Source organism: Pleurodeles waltl, chromosome 4_2 (genome assembly GCF_031143425.1).
Source record: "Pleurodeles waltl isolate 20211129_DDA chromosome 4_2, aPleWal1.hap1.20221129, whole genome shotgun sequence".
NCBI classification, from domain to species: domain Eukaryota; kingdom Metazoa; phylum Chordata; class Amphibia; order Caudata; family Salamandridae; genus Pleurodeles; species Pleurodeles waltl.
The window spans coordinates 1034411792-1034432556 of record NC_090443.1 but is presented as its reverse complement, the minus strand read 5'-3'; the positions used below and the strand labels follow the sequence as shown (position 1 = coordinate 1034432556).

Genomic DNA, 20765 nt, shown 5'->3' with positions numbered 1-20765 from the left:
ACCGGCTACAGCAAATTAAAATTGCTTTTCTAGTTCGGTTACCGTGGCACATTCGCTCCCATATGATTCCATTCTTGAGCTTTCTCCTTTTAATCTAGGCATCGGCCCCCTTGGAATCTCACCCAAGAACTTAGTTATCCACTTTCTTCATCATGCGGATGAGACACAGGTGTAGTTTAGGATCAGCCCTCTCAGGGGTGTGCCGCTTAATGCACAAACGTTGCTTTTTGTTCAGACTGCCATATGAAATGCAGCCCCTTACGCTCGGCAATATCAGTCCAATTCAGTATTGACTATTTTGGTGTTTCATAAACAGTGGGAAATCACTGGAGGCTATTCTCGATCCTAGGCGCAAACTCCAGATGCAAATGAGTTCAGTGACCAGGAGCACACTTTTTTTTAAAGTACATTGTCTTTGAGGAACTTGTCAGTTTATCCTAAGGAACGACCTCAAGACTATTGTTCAATCTCCTGTGCTGTCACAGATTGACCATGACAGTTGTCTTCTGACTAAACTTCCCATTTTATTTCTGGTCCGAAATGATTGTCATGTCACACCTTTGCTACTAAATCTGCAGTGTCAAGGTCTTTATACAAGACAGCTTGCATCATCCACAAGTTTCCGAACACCAATAACCCATGGCGACCTTGAAAGTGTCCAGTTTGCTGGGGTGATGAGGGTAAAGTCCTACCTGGATCTGAAACACTATTATAAGAATGTCCACCTTTCAAAAAGAAACACTCTTTCTTGGGCAGCACTGCCAGAATTTGGAGTGCTTCCCAGACTCATCATTTATTGTATATCCTCCACTATTGGTTCCCTGTGGATCCTTATTTGACTGATGTTGGTATTGATGTTCTCATTATCTCTGTATTTCAGAGTTAACTGTATGTACTCCACAGTTGCTTCCATGCTGATTATCATTTGATGGATGTCTTGTAATTTGTTCCATATCATTTTGAGTGTCCCCCGCCCTATTTCCATTCTGTCTGTGACTTTTCCTCTTTGTGTATAGCTCTTTTGTTTGCCCTGATGCCCACTCAGTTCTCCCTTGTAGCTTTATCTTTCACATATAAACCATTTTATTGTCTTGAGGCAGTGTTCGAGCTGTAGGAATCTGCACAAAAAAGTGTCGGGAGCAAACATGTGCATCTCCTTCAGATTCAAAATCCATGATCACCGTCAAAGTGATGAGATGGAAGAGACAAGATGGCTGTGCTTTCTGAAGCTAGGCGATAGAAGTGTGTTTTTGATCAAACCAAACTTGAGCAGTATAGCTATAGTTGTGAGAGCAGGAGGATCTCCCAGGGACACAGTCCAAAACATCACTGACCAAATCGAATAATATCTGCCAATCCCCCAAGATCCGCATCTTGTTCCCGTGGAACTTTTTTCAGCAACATCAATGAGGCTGTCCCCAAGGCGCACAATGCAATCTGAGGAAAGATGTTCACATTTCAGTAGCAGATGCATGGCATTGGAATATGAGAAGACCTTGAAACCAAATGTTCTAATCTGCTTGCCTAAAGGCTGAAGATACATTTTAAACAGAAGGGGAACCCCATAATCCAAAGACCTCTCCCTAGATGGGAATGGAAGGTGTGTCCATTACCTTTAAGGAAGCACGTGATAAACGATCAAGCTAGATTTAATGGTTTGTATAAAGCTGCAGAGAGACTGAGCAGTAGGTCAGTGAGAAGACTGGGGAATGTCTGGTGAATCATCTCAACAAGAGATGCCAGAATCACTTCATCTGTGCTATAGCTAGGATAGAAACCTGCTTGCGTTATTTTAAGGCCCTAAGAGTTTCCGTGGTGCCAGAAAGCCACTTGGCTAAATTATAGGAAAGACTAGAAGTAGGATTATTGGTCTGTAATTTTTCCAGATCCCCTGGTGTAGATCAAATCCTTTAAAAAAGGGGTTAATATGCTTTTTTCCCTCCTCGATCTGGCATAAAACGACTAACCAATGAAGAGTTGATAAAATCCCGCAGTGGTGAAATGATGGGGGGCGCCAAAGTATGTAGCATAGCTGTCAGTGAGAGATTGTTAGGTGACCTGACTTGAGCTTTGTTAATGAAGAACTTACTTCAGGAAAGCTTGTCGGAGACAAATTGGTGATCACATCTGTGGCAGTCTTTCTTAAATGTGGGGAAAGTAAAACTAGAACTACGGAGCTTGGGATTTTATCTTCATGGGTTGCAGTACTCTTTCATAAAAGACGCAATGTTGTCACTGAAGCTCTTGCCTGAGCTTAACTTCTCAGACTCAACAGTGAGGGAACAGGAAGGACCACAGAACATCATCTCTGATACAACAGTGAGAGGACAGGAGGAACTCCAAAACATCTCAAACAGTGAGGGAACAGGAAGGACCACAAAACATCATCTCTGATACAACAGTGAGAGGACAGGAGGAACTCCAAAACATCTCAAACAGTGAGGGAACAGGAAGGACCACAGAACATCATCTCTGATACAACAGTGAGAGGACAGGAGGAACTCCAAAACATCTCAAACAGTGAGGGAACAGGAAGGACCACAGAACATCATCTCTGATACAACAGTGAGAGGACAGGAGGAACTCCAAAACATCTCAAACAGTGAGGGAACAGGAAGGACCACAGAACATCATCTCTGACACAAAAGTGAGAGGACAGGAGGAACTCCAAAACATCTCAAACAGTGAGGGAACAGGAAGGACCACAGAACATCATCTCTGATACAACAGTGAGAGAGCAGGGAGAACTGCAAAACGTTTGCAAAGTAGGGTTACAGAGTTTGAAAGGCTTGTCTTAATAAAAACAGTGTTTGGCACAGACGTTTGCAATTTGTTTTTCGCAGAAGAAGTCTATCGAGTCACAATGTATAGTGTGACTCCTCATCAATGTGCATTGATCATGGGAAGTGTCTGCATGTTAGATTTTTTTTTTTTCAACATCGGATTCAGTTTGGCACAAAGTCGGCTGCTAGTTCTTGATTTGAACATGTTTTCGTCAGCCCTGTTCTATTACTTTTCGATCCAGTCACGTTGGAGTCAAGCAAGCCCCAGTACCTTTGTCTCACTGATGTTGTAAACACAATTGCAGGAGCGCAAAGACTGTTTTCGATGCTCCATGACCTCCAGTTCTTTGCCAGAGAATGCTGCACCCTCTCAGAGTTCCTCTCGCTGGCAGTCAAAATATCTGTGGGCGAACTGCCACGAGTTGTGCAACATATGCCTCCTCCCTGATCACATCATCATCTTCTGTCTGCCATGCATCCCCTTCAGATCATAAGACTGTCAGGATACAAAGGGAATGGTACTAGGCAGACCACAAGCTGTATCAGCAGAGCACCTCGAAGAACCTGGAGGTCTTCAGGGGAAAAAAAAACCTTCAGCACTGAAGAACAGGAAGACACAGGCCTGTATAGTCTCCCAGCTGCGCAGCTGACACCCTGTATAGAGAACGTTGTCTTAAGCGAGTCTGATGAAAGGCTTTGACCCGGAGCCAAATACTTGCTCTTGCATTAAGACCATGCTCTGGGTTGTGAGTATGCTTTTGGCCCCTGAGCCCCATATCTCTGAGCCAGGGACCCAAAAGAAGTCCCCCATTGAGGTAGAACACTGCTTCAGAAAGAGTCTAGCATTGAGCATAAGCTTGGACACAGAAAATGCATTCCAAGGTACTATAGGATGTGGTCGACTTAGGAGCGGAATATGCCTCCACCTAAGGGTGTTGACCCTCATCAGCCATCGAGTCTGAATTACTCGAAGGGTGCCGAGCACCATCCGTACCGCCCGAAGCAAACACTAAAGGCCTCATCTGTGCGGATGTAGAAGACCTTGTTAACCCTAAAATGTGCCTTGATGCCGAAACCCTCCTTAATGGCGAGGATGACCTTGAAGCCTCCATCGATGCCTGGAGGCAGTGATGTTGAGGCTTCGATCCTTGATGCTCCAACAAGACCTGGGCACCATGCAGAAGTGCCTGTTTTTGTAACCGGTTGCAGGCAAAATCAGAGTCCTCTGCCACAGAGCCCAACTCTTGGAACACCCCTCCCACCACACCCATGCATTCTACCCCCCCACTGTTGTTGCTGAGGAGTCCTTTCTTTCAAATTCAGAGCCAGACAGCCTCTATGGCCTGTTAGACCTCTAAGACCAGCCCTTAGGACATGGCACTAGTGATGAACTCTGGGATGACTATAATGTGGATCGCCACTTGACTCGATCTAGGCCACTACCCAGTGAGGGCCTCACCCTGGTATGATTTAGAGGGCCACAGATTTGTACAAAGCAGACATGGATGACATCCAGGAGAATAACTTATTTGTAGAGATCCTTCATTTCCAGCCCATATTGAAGTGATTGTTGAACTCTATTCCTGATAACTTTAATGAGCCTCTCAAGGCGAGGGTAAAGACCCCGAGAGTCAAAAAGAAGTTCAAACTCTTCACTACTGACCCAGATTACATAACTGCTCTTTGGTGGTCCACCCTGTCCGCAGAAGCACCTCTATCCAGGCCACCGTCATCATTCAGACAAGGAGAGTGAAAAGATCGGCGCAGGGGGGTTTTAGTGGAAGCTACATCACATTGACGTGTATAGCCAGTTCACTGGCACCCTTTTCAAGTTACGACGGAGCACAGTGGGAGGGGATGCACAAATTCTTTAAGCATCTCCCCGAGCAGTAAGGAAACGTGGATAGGATATAGTGTCTGAAGGCAGAGTCATCTCTACGCCCAGCATTAGCTGTGACTTAACTTCCAAAAACACATCCTGTAGGGACATTCATACCAGTGTTACCCTTCGATGCCATGCCTGGCTCCATATCTTCCAGTTCAAGCCTGAAGTCCAGCAAGCATCCCTTCAGCCTCCCTTTCGATGAAGATCACCTCTTAGGGCTGAGGTTGACAAGATACTGGAAAACTAAAAATAAAATATATGGAGACAACAAGGTTCATGGGGGCTCTCCAGACCCCTCTGCCCACGGGCTCCTCTTGCAATCATCTGCCCAGAGGGGTAGCAAAGACACTGGCGTCCGAGCAACTGCTCTACTACCACTGACAGCAGCAGTCCTACTACCAGCAGGCTGGGAGAGGGTACAGTTCAGGGTTAAGGGCATAGGTGGCTCCAGCAACTTAGCGACCAAACCCAAACAGTGACTTGCCTCACCGCCGCATTCAATTGATCACACGTCATCTGTTTGGGAGAAGGATACGAAGTTCCCTACCTCACTGGAAGAAAAGCATGTTCTACAAGTGGGTCCTAGCGGTGGTCCAACATAGTTATTAACTTACACTGCTCAGAAACCCTCCCATCATCCTACTCTGTACTTGCTCTCAGCAAAGAGCACCTCTCCCTCCTTCAGAAAAAAGTGCACTCTCCCACAAAAGGGTGTCATAGAGAGAGTGCCTAGGCAACATCAAGGTAGTGGCGTTACTCGCTCGGCTTTCTCATCCCTGAGAAGGACGGCTTTCCGAGGCCCATTCTTGACCTCAGGCATCTCCCCTGCTGGATCCTATCATGACATTTTTGCTTGACAACCTTGCGGTTTGGTAGACGAGGTATTGGAATTTGGGTACCTCAACTTTCCCCCGAAATGTATGTCCATCTTAAAGGAGGCCTAATGGTCAATACATTTTTGTACATGGCAAACTAGAAAAGTTTCGTTAATCGCCGCGTTTCTAAAAATCAGCATCCTGTATAGAATATTACACTTGTCCCTCTTTAAAATTCTGATGGTTATGGCCTTCATGAAGGGTCTTGTGAGAGTGATAATCCAGAGAGCGATGCCTGCTTCAGTTTGCTCTCTCAATGACGTCTTTACAAGACTCATGGGACCACCATTTGAACTTCTACTTTCATGACCACTTCAGATCCTATTCTAGAATATCGCCTTCCTGGTGACCATTATATCTCTAAAGCAGGAACCTTTCTCCATTTCCACAAGGACAAGGTTGTTTTTTAACCCAACTCTAGGTTTCTAACTAAAGTGGCATCACACTTTCAAACCATAGAGCTCCCTGTTTTTCCCCACAACTTCTTTCTGTTGCAGAAAGAGAACTGCACACATTGGATGTCAAAGGAGCTCATGTGCTACATGGACAGGACCAAGCCATTCCGGAAATCGTTTCAGCACTTTGTCTCCTTTGCAAAGCCTCAGAGAGGTCATCCCAACTTCGAGAGGTATTGCTATGCGGATGTTTAAATGCATTCAAACCTACTATCTTAAAGCAAACCTGCTCCTGCCAGGGTGCATTTCAGCACGGCCTTTCTAGGAAATACCACACTGGTGAGCATTTATAAGGCAGCCAACTAGCTAACAACACACATTTACCCAGCACAACGTTGTGGACATCTTAGCCCGACAGCAGGCAGTGGTGGCCAGACAGTGTTAAGGGCCTTATACCAGACATCTGCATCATCCCCACGCTAGCCACTGCTCCCGGAGGGCACTGCTTTACAGTCTCCGTTAAGCTGTTTATCCACAGACACACATTCTAAGAACAGAAAATGCCAGTTACCCTGTACGCTTCCGTTCACAATGTGCTGTAGATCACCTGTGCTCACCCTCCTCCCTGGAAGCCTGTTTCTTTTGCAAATCTCTTGATTCTTGCGTTTCAGTGCACATTGCGTTTCACACACCATATTTATGTTGATGCTTGTAAGGAAATGCCTCCTTGGCATGGTTACCCCTGACTTTTTGCCTTTGCTGATGCTATGTTTTGATTTGAAAGTGTGCTGAGGCCTGCTAACCAGGCCCCAGCACCAGTGTTCTTTCCCTAACCTGTACTTTTGTTTCCACAATTGGCACACCCTGGCATCCAGGTAAGTCCCTTGTAACTGGTACCCCTGGTACCAAGGGCCCTGATGCCAGGGAAGGTCTCTAAGGGATGCAGCATGTCTTATGCCACCCTGGGAACCCCTCACTCAGCACATACACACTGCTTGCCAGCTTGTGTGTGCTAGTGAGGACAAAAAGACTAAGTCGACATGGCACTCCCCTCAGGGTGCCATGCCAACCTCACACTGCCTATGCAGTATAGATAAGTCACCCCTCTAGCAGGCCTTACAGCCCTAAGGCAGGGTGCACTATACCATAGGCGAGGGCACCAGTGCATGAGCACTGTGCCCCTACAGTGTCTAAGCAAAACCTTAGACATTGTAAGTGCAGGTTAGCCATAAGAGTATATGGTCTGGGAGTCTGTCATGCACGAACTCCACAGCACCATAATGGCTGCACTGAAAACTGTGAAGTTTGGTATCAAACTTCTCAGCACAATAAATGCACACTGATGCCAGTGTACATTTTATTGTAACATACACCCCAGAGGGCACCTTAGAGGTGCCCCCTGAAACCTTAACCGACTACCCATGTAGGCTGACTGGTTTTTACAGCCTGCCACACACCAGACATGTTGCTGGCCACATGGGGAGAGTGCCTTTGTCACTCTGTGGCTAGTAACAAAGCCTGTACTGGGTGGAGGTGCTTCACACCTCCCCCTGCAGGAACTGTAACACCTGGCGGTGAGCCTCAAAGGCTCACCCCCTTTGTTACAGCACCACAGGACACTCCAGCTAGTGGAGTTGCCCGCCCCCTCCGGCCACGGCCCCACTTTTGGCGGAACGGCCGGAGGAGATAATGAGAAAAACAAGGAGGAGTCACTGGCCAGTCAGGACAGCCCCTAAGGTGTCCTGAGCTGAAGTGACTCTAACTTTTAGAAATCCTCCATCTTGCAGATGGAGGATTCCCCCAATAGGATTAGGGATGTGCCCCCCTCCCCTCAGGGAGGAGGCACAAAGAGGGTGTACCCACCCTCAGGGCTAGTAGCCATTGGCTACTAACCCCCCAGACCTAAACACACCCTTAAATTTAGTATTTAAGGGCTCCCCAGAACCTAGGAACTCAGATTCCTGCAACCTAAGAAGAAGAGGATTGCTAAGCTGAAAAACCCTGCAGAGAAGACGGAGACACCAACTGCTTTGGCCCCAGCTCTACTGGCCTGTCTCCCCACTTCCAAAGACACTGCCCCAGCGACGCTTTCCACAGGGACCAGCAACCTCTGAAGCCTCAGAGGACTGCCCTGCATCTAGAAGGACCAAGAACTCCCGAGGACTCCCGAGCGGCTCTGTTCACCCAAGGCTGCAACTTTGAAACAACACACGTTTCCCGCCGGAAGCGTGAGACTTGACACTCCGCACCCGACGCCCCCGGCTCGACTTGTGGAGAACAATCACTTCAGGGAGGACTCCCCGGCGACTGCGAGACCGTGAGTAGCCAGAGTTGCCCCCACAGCGACGCCTGCAGAGGGAATCCCGAGTCTCCCCCTGACCGCGACTGCCTGCTTCTAAGATCCGACGCCTGGTAAAGACTCTGCACCCGCAGCCCCCAGGGCCTGAAGGATCCGACCTCCAGTGAGGAGTGACCCCCAGGTGGCCCTCATGTAGGAAGTTGGCTCTGTATGTGCTATTTCAAAGTAAGGAATAGCATGCACAGAGTCCAAGGGTTCCCCTTAGAGGTAAAATAGTGGTAAAAGAGATAATACTAATGCTCTATTTTGTGGTAGTGTGGTCGAGCAGTAGGCTTATCCAAGGAGTAGTGTTAAGCATTTGTTGTACATACACATAGACAATAAATGAGGTACACACACTCAGAGACAAATCCAGCCAATAGGTTTTTATATAGAAAAATATCTTTTCTTAGTTTATTTTAAGAACCACAGGTTCAAATTCTACATGTAATATCTCATTCGAAAGGTATTGCAGGTAAGTACTTTAGGAACTTCAAATCATCAAAATTGCATGTATACTTTTCAAGTTATTGACAAATAGCTGTTTTAAAAGTGGACACTTAGTGCAATTTTCACAGTTCCTGGGGGAGGTAAGTTTTTGTTAGTTTTACCAGGTAAGTAAGTCACTTACAGGGTTCAGTTCTTGGTCCAAGGTAGCCCACCGTTGGGGGTTCAGAGCAACCCCAAAGTCACCACACCAGCAGCTCAGGGCCGGTCAGGTGCAGAGTTCAAAGTGGTGCCCAAAACACATAGGCTAGAATGGAGAGAAGGGGGTGCCCCGGTTCCGGTCTGCTTGCAGGTAAGTACCCGCGTCTTCGGAGGGCAGACCAGGGGGGTTTTGTAGGGCACCGGGGGGGACACAAGTCCACACAGAAATTTCACCCTCAGCGGCGCGGGGGCGGCCGGGTGCAGTGTAGAAACAAGCGTCGGGTTCGCAATGTTAGTCTATGAGAGATCTCGGGATCTCTTCAGCGCTGCAGGCAGGCAAGGGGGGGATTCCTCGGGGAAACCTCCACTTGGGCAAGGGAGAGGGACTCCTGGGGGTCACTTCTCCAGTGAAAGTCCGGTCCTTCAGGTCCTGGGGGCTGCGGGTGCAGGGTCTCTCCCAGGCGTCGGGACTTTAGGTTCAAAGAGTCGCGGTCAGGGGAAGCCTCGGGATTCCCTCTGCAGGCGGCGCTGTGGGGGCTCAGGGGGGACAGGTTTTGGTACTCACAGTATCAGAGTAGTCCTGGGGTCCCTCCTGAGGTGTCGGATCTCCACCAGCCGAGTCGGGGTCGCCGGGTGCAGTGTTGCAAGTCTCACGCTTCTTGCGGGGAGCTTGCAGGGGTCTTTAAAGCTGCTGGAAACAAAGTTGCAGCTTTTCTTGGAGCAGGTCCGCTGTCCTCGGGAGTTTCTTGTCTTTTCGAAGTAGGGGCAGTCCTCAGAGGATGTCGAGGTCGCTGGTCCCTTTGGAAGGCGTCGCTGGAGCAGGATCTTTGGAAGGCAGGAGACAGGCCGGTGAGTTTCTGGAGCCAAGGCAGTTGTCGTCTTCTGGTCTTCCGCTGCAGGGGTTTTCAGCTAGGCAGTCCTTCTTCTTGTAGTTGCAGGAATCTAATTTTCTAGGGTTCAGGGTAGCCCTTAAATACTAAATTTAAGGGCGTGTTTAGGTCTGGGGGGTTAGTAGCCAATGGCTACTAGCCCTGAGGGTGGGTACACCCTCTTTGTGCCTCCTCCCAAGGGGAGGGGGTCACAATCCTAACCCTATTGGGGGAATCCTCCATCTGCAAGATGGAGGATTTCTAAAAGTTAGAGTCACCTCAGCTCAGGACACCTTAGGGGCTGTCCTGACTGGCCAGTGACTCCTCCTTGTTATTCTCATTATTTTCTCCGGCCTTGCCGCCAAAAGTGGGGGCCGGGCCGGAGGGGGCGGGCAACTCCACTAGCTGGAGTGTCCTGCTGGGTTGGCACAAAGGAGGTGAGCCTTTGAGGCTCACCGCCAGGTGTGACAATTCCTGCCTGGGAGAGGTGTTAGCATCTCCACCCAGTGCAGGCTTTGTTACTGGCCTCAGAGTGACAAAGGCACTCTCCCCATGGGGCCAGCAACATGTCTCGGTTTGTGGCAGGCTGCTAAAACTAGTCAGCCTACACAGGTAGTCGGTTAAGTTTCAGGGGGCACCTCTAAGGTGCCCTCTGTGGTGTATTTTACAATAAAATGTACACTGGCATCAGTGTGCATTTATTGTGCTGAGAAGTTTGATACCAAACTTCCCAGTTTTCAGTGTAGCCATTATGGTGCTGTGGAGTTCGTGTTTGACAGACTCCCAGACCATATACTCTTATGGCTACCCTGCACTTACAATGTCTAAGGTTTTGTTTAGACACTGTAGGGGTACCATGCTCATGCACTGGTACCCTCACCTATGGTATAGTGCACCCTGCCTTAGGGCTGTAAGGCCTGCTAGAGGGGTGTCTTACCTATACTGCATAGGCAGTGAGAGGCTGGCATGGCACCCTGAGGGGAGTGCCATGTCGACTTACTCGTTTTGTCCTCACTAGCACACACAAGCTGGCAAGCAGTGTGTCTGTGCTGAGTGAGAGGTCTCCAGGGTGGCATAAGACATGCTGCAGCCCTTAGAGACCTTCCTTGGCATCAGGGCCCTTGGTACTAGAAGTACCAGTTACAAGGGACTTATCTGGATGCCAGGGTCTGCCAATTGTGGATACAAAAGTACAGGTTTAGGGAAAGAACACTGGTGCTGGGGCCTGGTTAGCAGGCCTCAGCACACTTTCAATTGTAAACATAGCATCAGCAAAGGCAAAAAGTCAGGGGGCAACCATGCCAAGGAGGCATTTCCTTACACCCTCTCCCTTGCCCAGGTGGTGGCTACCCCGAGGAGCCCACCCCTTGCCTGCCTGCACCGCTGAAGAGACCCCTTGGTCTCCCATTGAAACCTATTGAAACCCGATGCATGTTTGCACATTGCACCCGGCCGCCCCTGTGCTGCTGAGGGTGTACTTTTTGTGTGGACTTGTGTCCCCCCCCCCCCCCCGGTGCCCTACAAAACCCCCCTGGTCTGCCCTCCGAAGACGCGGGTACTTACCTGCTGGCAGACTGAAACCGGGGCACCCCCTTCTCCATTGAAGCCTATGCGTTTTGGGCACCACTTTGACCTCTGCACCTGACCGGCCCTGAGCTGCTGCTGTGGTAACTTTGGGGTTGCTCTGAACCCCCAACGGTGGGCTACCTTGGACCCAAAACTGAGACCTGTAAGTGATTTACTTACCTGCTAAAAATAACAATACTTTACCTCCCCCAAGAACTGTGAAAATTGCACTAAGTGTCCACAGCTAATTGTGTTTTATGTGAAAAGTATATATGCTACTGTAATTATTCAAAGTTCCTAAAGTACTTACCTGCAATACCTTTCAAATGAGATATTACATGTAGAATTTGAACCTGTGGTTCTTAAAATAAACTAAGAAAAGATATTTTTCTATAACAAAACCTATTGGCTGGATTTGTCTCTGAGTGTGTGTTCCTCATTTATTGCCTGTGTGTATGTACAACAAATGCTTAACACTACTCCTTTGATAAGCCTACTGCTCGACCACACTGCCACAAAATAGAGCATTAGTATTATCTCTTTTTGCCACTATCTTACCTCTAAGGGGAACCCTTGGACTCTGTGCATGCTATTCCTTACTTTGAAATAGCACATACAGAGCCAACTTCCTACAACATGTGAGGACATATTTGCACGAGCAGATATGCCCCGACTATGTCTTTGTGAATTCTCACACATTACAAGTGACCAGGGAAGCCATTTTAAATACATATACTGATCACTGGTCAGTACGAATTCCCCAGCTACATGATGGCTTCACTGAAAATGGGGATGTTTGGTATCAAACATCTCCGATTAATAAACCCTCACTGACTCCAGTGAGGGTTTTATTAATAACTGCCCCCAGAGGGCTCCTTAGAGGTGCTCCATGAAAACCTACGTGGTACTCATGTGTTGACTGACTAGTCCTGACCAGTTCAGCCACCTTAGATATGTTTCTGAACTCCCGCCCAAGGTGAGAGACTGTACTCTCAAGTACCAGAGACAAAAGTCTGCACTGTACCGGGGTGTTAGCACCTCACGCACGCAGGATGGACATTCCAGGGCATGGAGCTTCAAAGGCCTAGCTGCCTTTATAATGCAACCCAAGTCTCTCAATATGGCGGAGATGACCATCAAGGACACAGAGGAGTTGCACCTGCAGAAGAGGAAAAGAAGCAGCAGCTGACTTGGTACCGGCTTGCCTGCTGACCTAAACGTACTCTGCCCAAAATGACCCTGCAGCTGAGCCTCCAAGAAACCCAGGAGGACTTCCTGCCTTCCACAAATACTCAGACTCCCGTGAGAAGCAGGTCTGCTCTGCAACAAAGTCTCAAGAAAGGCTCGGGGCGACGAGTGCAGAGGTGTCCTTAGGTGTCAGGTTTTCTTAACCGAAGCGGTCGAGGTGGAGAGGTGCCTGCATCCAGACACTTCAGGCTTCGTCGGAGAGTCTGCAGGCACTGGAACAGCAAAGACCTGACACCAGAAGTGACCACTGCACCCAACGTCCACAACCCGAGGTGAAGCAAACCAATGGTGCCAGCAAGGTTCCCCAGCTGTCCAGAGTCTGAATCCACCTCTCCTGGACTCCCACAAGTTGCCTGCAGCCTCTGCATGCAAGTTCCCTCTCACGTGGCCTTGTGGTGGGAGAAAACCCGACACCTCCAGCAACCACTGCACCCGTCACCCACGGCCCAATCTGAAGTAGTTCACTTGAGCCAGTGACATCCCCGAGGTCCCCTGAGCTTGAGTGCACCCAGGTTTCACCCTGCTGGACTCCATGACAATACCTGCAGCCTCAACACACAGGGCCTCCTGACTGCTAGTGCTGCTGGACAGAGAAACACGACGCCTAAAACACCCCTGCATCCATTGGCCCTGGATAAAAGGACCAACGGTGCACCTACGTCCTCGAGCACCTCACGTTCTCAAGCTACCTGGTTGTTGTTCCCGACTGGCTCCCTAGCCAGAGCCTGCAGCCTGTCTTCACGAGAACCAGTTCCAATTGAAAACCATTGGGCACCTGATGCCGTGCTGCACCTCTCCACCCAGCTGCCCCAGTGCTACTTGGAGTGACCCGCTGGTGTGGTTCTGATCAGTGTCCAGTACTTACCTTAACTCTGAGATTGGCCTTGTAAGTCGTTGTTATCCATGTGTTTGATGAACACTGTTTTCCTCCATAGGTTAACACTGAAGAACTCTGAAATCGATTTTTGAAACTAAAAGTATTTATGCTTGATAACATACTTGCCTTATAACGCAGTTCTTGGGTTTAAAGTATATATAAAAACAAAAGTATTATTTTTCTAAGTTGGTCTCAGATTTATTCTTTGAGCGTGTCTCTCTTTTATTGCATCTGTGAGTACAACAAATGCTTAGCACAATCCTCTGATAAGCCTACCCCTCACCCACACTACCACAAAATAGAGCACTAGTCCTGTCTACTTTTGCGTCTGAAAAACAATTTGGAATCCACTGATTTCTCTGCACGGTTTACTTCTTTTTAGCGCACTATACAGAGAGTCATCTTCCTACATTATTGATCACATACTTTAAACTTATGCCAGGCTGACGGACAGTTTCCTGTGTTCCTATTACATATAATATGACGATAAAGTACCCCTCAGACACTTGACCTTCACTTCACCTGAGCAAAAGCATCATTATTAGCTTCTCAAAGATACACATCCATCAGTGACTTGTCACTGTTCGTTCTTTCTGTAAGCATTAATCCCTAAATTCGCCTTATAGAGTAGATGATGTTTTTTGAAAGAAGCCTTTCCCGGCATTTAATTATACTTCACAGTTAAAATTTGGTTCCCAACACTTCCAGAAGGAGAAGTGTCCTACATATTTACTTGGGTCCCAATATTCCTTTCTCTTCCATAGTATGTGTTGTGAAGGAGGGAGGAGAAAGGACTAAGAGAGATGTAGTATTTTTAAAAATATGATGCGCTTCAGCCTTGCAGATATACCTAGGTTCTAAACATGTTGGTAAAGAATATTTAGGTGGTGTGTCCATGAAGGAAAAAATGGACACTTGCCCACAAAAGCAGCGACACTTCACAGCTCCTTCCCCTCATCCTAAGAAGGCACTTCTTCCAGGGCAGTTTTGGTGAGCTGTGGTGCTAGCAGTGTTTGGTGCTGTGTGTGGGGCAAGTCTGATCTCAATAACTGGTTTGTGGGGTACTACCTGTGATTGAAATGCCTGAAGTACAGTAATTCTGGAATGCATTTTAAAGCATTCCTCTGTTGCTAATAGGTAGCCAAGTTATAAGAAAGGTTTTCATCCGAGCAATACGTATATGTTGATTTTTCTCTTGCATATGCCATCGGATTTGCAACTGTTATGCATTTCCTGCAAGTGTGAGAATAGTAGGAAATGGAAGCTGTTTGTGAGCAGTGTTGAGGGATAAGATTATCAGCCCTCTTTACTTACTGTGATTCATCAAGCACCCATTTGATGAATCTTTCTCCTAGTTGATAATGTTCATTTCTCGAGGGTAATGGTGCCGCCCGGCAAGGTGTTATGTTTAATCCCTCCAACTTTGTCTCCATTTTGTCCTTGCACTTCCTCACGGGCAGGTAGCCGGCGCATTGTGGACGTGATGGATGTAAATACACAGCGCGACATCGAGATGTCCATGTCGCAGTGGGCAAAGTACTATGAGACTCCCGAGGAAGAGCGAGAGAAGCTGTACAATGTCATCAGTCTGGAGTTCAGCCACACCAGGCTTGAAAGCCTAGTACAGAGGCCAGCCACGGTGAGTTCTTGCTCTTCTTTCTTCTTCAAGATTTCCAGTATCAGGAAACCGCAGCATAAATTGAACCATCTCCTTGAGATATTTAGGCCTCTTCACACTTAGAATGTTGATACGACTGAAGGGAATTTTCAGCCTTTTTTTCTTTTGGTACCTTACAACAGGCTTAGTTGGGAGTTCTCAATTTTTCACGCTCTGGTCAGTATAGATTTGCAGTTTATTTGAACGCTGTCCACCTTCGGCTTAAAAACCACTATCTTTCTTTGTTTGAGCAAGATCAAGACAGTCCTAATGAGAAAGTTTGCCAGCATTTATTCCTTATATACCTCTCTTCAGAGTGTACTGGTATAGTGGTGGATCTTGGTAAAATAAGCTAATTGTGTGTAGTCTTTCAATATTACGAGTAGGTATTTTGATTAGTTTCTGATGATGCCTGAAGGTCCTCAGTTAATGTTTTTTCTCCAGCACCAATGGTTTATTATATTATCATGTGCTTTTGAATTATTTACAGATGAGTGTGCCAGAACACTTTGGTAATCTATATTTCTGTGTTCCAGTGCGGACAAAACTGCTAATAGTTCTATATATTGTTATAAAGGGTATAATACAGCTTTTAAATGCTCTTATGCCTTGTTTGAGGTGGTTCTTCTGTCTGAGCTTTTTTTTCCACATTTTGCATGATGGAATATGTAGTTTTGCAGCATGATTCTGTTGTAGAGTCAACAGCTATGAATAGTCTCACCTAGAGATCTTTCTCAAATGCTACAGCTAGCTTTTTTTTCTCAAACTCTTGTTTGGATCTGCTTGTGTTTCAAGAATGACTACCCATGCAGTCACAACGAATCCACAATTCACCACAGATGGACTCCACCATCGGAATTGTTTTTTGTACGCTTAGAAGAAATCTGTTTTGTTTGAGTTTGACTTGTGATAGATGTCATTAGCTGAGAAAGATGTAGAATAGAGGGCAAGGGGAGGCACAGAGAGAACTGAGCTGCTAAGCACCCCTCTTTAGTGGGAATTGCATCTGTGCAGTTATTACTCCTTCACCCTTTTTAAAGAAATCCCAACAAAAGTGCTTCTTTCAGAATACAAACTGTCTTTTATTCAAAGTGAATTGCAGTAGTGTAAAATGCTCACTTTTCCAACAGTTATATGAATCTCCCTTTTATAAGTAATTTATCGTCTCCAGTATTTGATCTTTCATAGATTCACATGCTTGAATTAATTCCCATGTTTGAGCTGGGACTCCCGCTGCAAATCCAGAAAGGTCTCTTTAGAGCTTGTGGTACCTGAAGCTACAATCTGAGAATACCTACAAAGGATGTATTTACTGCGTTTATCCCTCTCATAAAGCAAAGGATAGCAAATCTTCCCAACCTTTTTCTCAACGATTTTGAAGCACAGAGAAGTTAGGATGCTGATCTGGCTTCTAAAGAATAACGCCAAGGAAAGCTCTGATTCAGAGGATGAGAGTAAATGTACTTTTGGAGATGGTTAAGGAAGCTTATGAAAGAGGGCTCCCAGAATGGCATTCACTGAAACATCACTGTGAATTAACATGTACCAGCGAACTTCAAAGAAGGTATTAAATATGTTTGACGGGACTCCTTCAAGAGTTTAGAAGGCATAACCATAAGTATCAACAACTGATACAGTCCCCCATAGCCCTGAGTGGGCTGTCTAGCCTCCAAAGGATTGGATATGATGGTACGTCTGAAATCCAGATCTGCTAATTCAACATTCCAGATGTAGAGTATGTCTCCACCTAGTTCAAGGAGTTACTTTTAAGCCATAACAGTTTAGTTACACTGGCAGATGTGAAGGACCTTGGTGTAGGGAAACCAAACTCTTCATATGTCCTGAAAGAATGCAAAAGTTGAAGCGTGTTTTGTTAATTTGCCTCACACTCCGCTTGTCAGAGATACTTCTTGAGAAATCTGTATTTAAGGAATAGTGTATAATTTTAAACAAGCTTGCCTAATTTGTCCACCTTCTCTTACAGATGTTTACCATAATTTTGAATATTCTAATCATTTATGGAATTATATAAATTTTACTGTACCGTATTTTAATCATTGTACTATTTCATTGTTTTTATCATTAGTTTTATGAGGGTGCTTATAGTACTCCATGTGAGGACAAAAGCAAAACTTATTAATTGGAATAGGGTGGCCAGGTGAGAATGTCCTCCCTTCTGTTACTTCCTATCTGAGTAGGTTTCTGAACAACAGTCCCTATCGTACGCTTTGTAAGTCAAGAATATACGCACCATATTAAGTGAACAAGATAGCTCAATACCACTTGATGCTTTTGAATCTGTTTATTTTGAAACAACGACATGTTTATTCACTACAAAGAGTTACATTCCCTATTTCAAAGCAGCACAGCTATGCATCGAAAAGGTAAAACAGATGGTCATGTGATTCATTTAGGCATTAGTGTTTATAAGAATGTAGGCTCATATCAGTAGAAACCCTGAAAACTTGTAACTCAGAATCTTGTGAACTCTTTATATACAGCAAACAAGGTTGTGTACTTCGCTACCTTTCAACGTTTGTAATGAAGCTGATAACATTGCTCTCTGTTGCATGCACCAAGGGCTGTAAAGGTTATCTTCTCTCTCTCTAGCCAGGAATTACATGATTTCTCAGTCTTCTCCGACAAAACGCATATCAGATTCCCCATCCTTTTAGCGCACATACTGGTGCTGCTATACTTCCTCACTATATGCTGTGGCCATGGTACCAGAGTCTGCTTGGCAGAGAGGAGTCTATAAACTCAGAATTTTTGCGGAATTGGCCACAAGCACTGTTGCTGTACCAAAGGTCTGCATGTCTAACCGTGGCTCTTGTAAGTCTTCTCTGCCCCTCCTTTCCTTGAGCCGAATTATTTATAGCTTGAATAAATGACCAACAGGAGGTGTTCTGCTAGTTCCTTAAAACATTTTTTTTAAACGCTTATATTTTGTAACCAATCACAGTTTTTAGCAAAGGAAATCAGTGTTTATGGTTTGCTATTGGTTCCCCAAAAGCATCTTTGAAAAAGATTTTATTTTGTAATCGATCCCAATGCAGAAAGTAAGTGCAAACCATGTTCTCTCAATAAAATATTTTATAGGTGCATTGTATACAGTATACGCCTCATCTATTAAGTTGGAAAGGAACAACATGACAGTCACAATATCAATAACCAAGACTTAGTCATATTAATCTTGTGTGTAGTTTTATATTGAGGTGTTTTAGAATCATCTTGGTAGGACCCGAACAAATTGCAATTTTTTTCTTTTAGTGGTTGTAAGGAAATGCCTCCTTGGCATGGTTGCCCCCTGACTTTTTGCCTTTGCTGATGCTATGTTTACAATTGAAAGTGTGCTGAGGCCTGCTAACCAGGCCCCAGCACCAGTGTTCTTTCCCTAACCTGTACTTTTGTATCCACAATTGGCAGACCCTGGCATCCAGATAAGTCCCTTGTAACTGGTACTTCTAGTACCAAGGGCCCTGATGCCAAGGAAGGTCTCTAAGGGCTGCAGCATGTCTTATGCCACCCTGGAGACCTCTCACTCAGCACAGACACACTGCTTACCAGCTTGTATGTGCTAGTGAGAACAAAACGAGTAAGTCGACATGGCACTCCCCTCAGGGTGCCATGCCAGCCTCTCACTGCCTATGCAAGTATAGGTCAGTCACCCCTCTAGCAGGCCTTACAGCCCTAAGGCCAGGTGCACTATACAATAGGTGAGGGTACCAGTGCATGAGCATGGTACCCCTACAGTGTCTAAACAAAACCTTAGACATTGTAAGTGCAGGGTAGCCATACGAGTATATGGTCTGGGAGTTTGTCAAACACGAACTCCACAGCACCATAATGGCTACACTGAAAACTGGGAAGTTTGGTATCAAACTTCTCAGCACAATAAATGCACACTGATGCCAGTGTACATTTTATTGCAAAATACACCCCAGAGGGCACCTTAGAGGTGCCCCCTGAAACTTAACCGACTGTCTGTGTAGGCTGACTAGTTCCAGCAGCCTGCCACACTAGAGACATGTTGCTGGCCCCATGGGGAGAGTGCCTTTGTCACTCTGAGGCCAGTAACAAAGCCTGCACTGGGTGGAGATGCTAACACCTCCCCCAGGCAGGAGCTGTAACACCTGGCGGTGAGCCTCAAAGGCTCACCCCTGTGTCACAGCACCGCAGGACACTCCAGCTAGTGGAGTTGCCCGCCCCCTCCGGCCCCAGCCCCCACTTTTGGCGGCAAGGCCGGAGAAAATAATGAGAATAACAAGGAGGAGTCACTGGCCAGTCAGGACAGCCCCTAAGGTGTCCTGAGCTGAGGTGACTCTAACTTTTAGAAATCCTCCATCTTGCAGATGGAGGATTCCCCCAATAGGGTTAGGATTGTGACCCCCTCCCCTTGGGAGGAGGCACAAAGAGGGTGTACCCACCCTCAGGGCTAGTAGCCATTGGCTACTAACCCCCCAGACTTAAACATGCCCTTAAATCTAGTATTTAAGGGCTACCCTGAACCCTAGAAAATTAGATTCCTGCAACAACAAGAAGAAGGACTGCCTAGCTGAAAACCCCTGCAGAGGAAGACCAGAAGACAACAACTGCCTTGGCTCCAGAAACTCACCGGCCTGTCTCCTGCCTTCCAAAGAACTCTGCTCCAGCGACGCCTTCCAAAGGGACCAGCGACCTCTGAATCCTCTGAGGACTGCCCTGCTTCGACGACGACAAGAAACTCCAGAGGACAGCGGACCTGCTCCAAAAAGACTGCAACTTTGTTTCAAGAAGCAGCTTTAAAGAACCCTGCAACTCCCCGCAAGAAGCGTGAGACTTGCAACACTGCACCCGGCGACCCCGACTCGGCTGGTGGAGAACCAACACCTCAGGGAGGACCCCCGGACTACTCTACGACTGTGAATACCAAAACCTGTCCCCCCCTGAGCCCCCACAGCGCCGCCTGCAGAGGGAATCCCGAGGCTTCCCCTGACCGCGACTCTCTGAAACCTAAGTCCCGACGCCTGGAAAAGACCCTGCACCCGCAGCCCCCAGGACCTGAAGGATCGGACTTTCACTGCAGAAGTGACCCCCAGGAGTCTCTCTCCCTTGTCCAAGTGGAGGTTTCCCCGAGGAAGCCCCCCCTTGCCTGCCTGCAGCGCTGAAGAGATCCCTCGATCTCTCATTGACTTACATTGCGAACCCGACGCTTGTTCTAACACTGCACCCGGCCGCCCCCGCGCCGCTGAGGGTGAAATTTCTGTGTGGGCTTGTGTCCCCCCCGGTGCCCTACCAAACCCCCCTGGTCTGCCCTCCGAAGACGCGGGTACTTACCTGCAAGCAGACCGGAACCGGGGCACCCCCTTCTCTCCATTCTAGCCTATGCGTTTTGGGCACCACTTTGAACTCTGCACCTGACCGGCCCTGAGCTGCTGATGTGATAACTTTGGGGTTGCTCTGAACCCCCAACGGTGGGCTACCTTGGACCAAGAACTGAACCCTGTAAGTGTCTTACTTACCTGGTAAAACTAACACAAACTTCCCTCCCCCAGTGTAAGGAAATGCCTCCTTGGCATGGTTGCCCCCTGACTTTTTGCCTTTGCTGATGCTATGTTTACAATTGAAAGTGTGCTGAGGCCTGC

General features: G+C 47.1%; 1 protein-coding gene across 3 annotated transcripts in view; it reads left to right on the top strand.

Moving 5' to 3' along the window:
- KDM2A (lysine demethylase 2A) overlaps positions 1-20765 on the top strand; it is a 448889-nt gene that overhangs the window by 91634 nt on the left and 336490 nt on the right. For 2 of the 3 annotated variants that reach the window (XM_069232944.1, XM_069232943.1), the window contains exon 6: positions 14945-15123. In XM_069232944.1, coding sequence (XP_069089045.1) covers positions 14945-15123 — 179 coding nt within the window. The remainder of the gene's footprint in view (positions 1-14944; positions 15124-20765) is intronic. The other variant, XM_069232945.1, reaches the window with a different exon arrangement.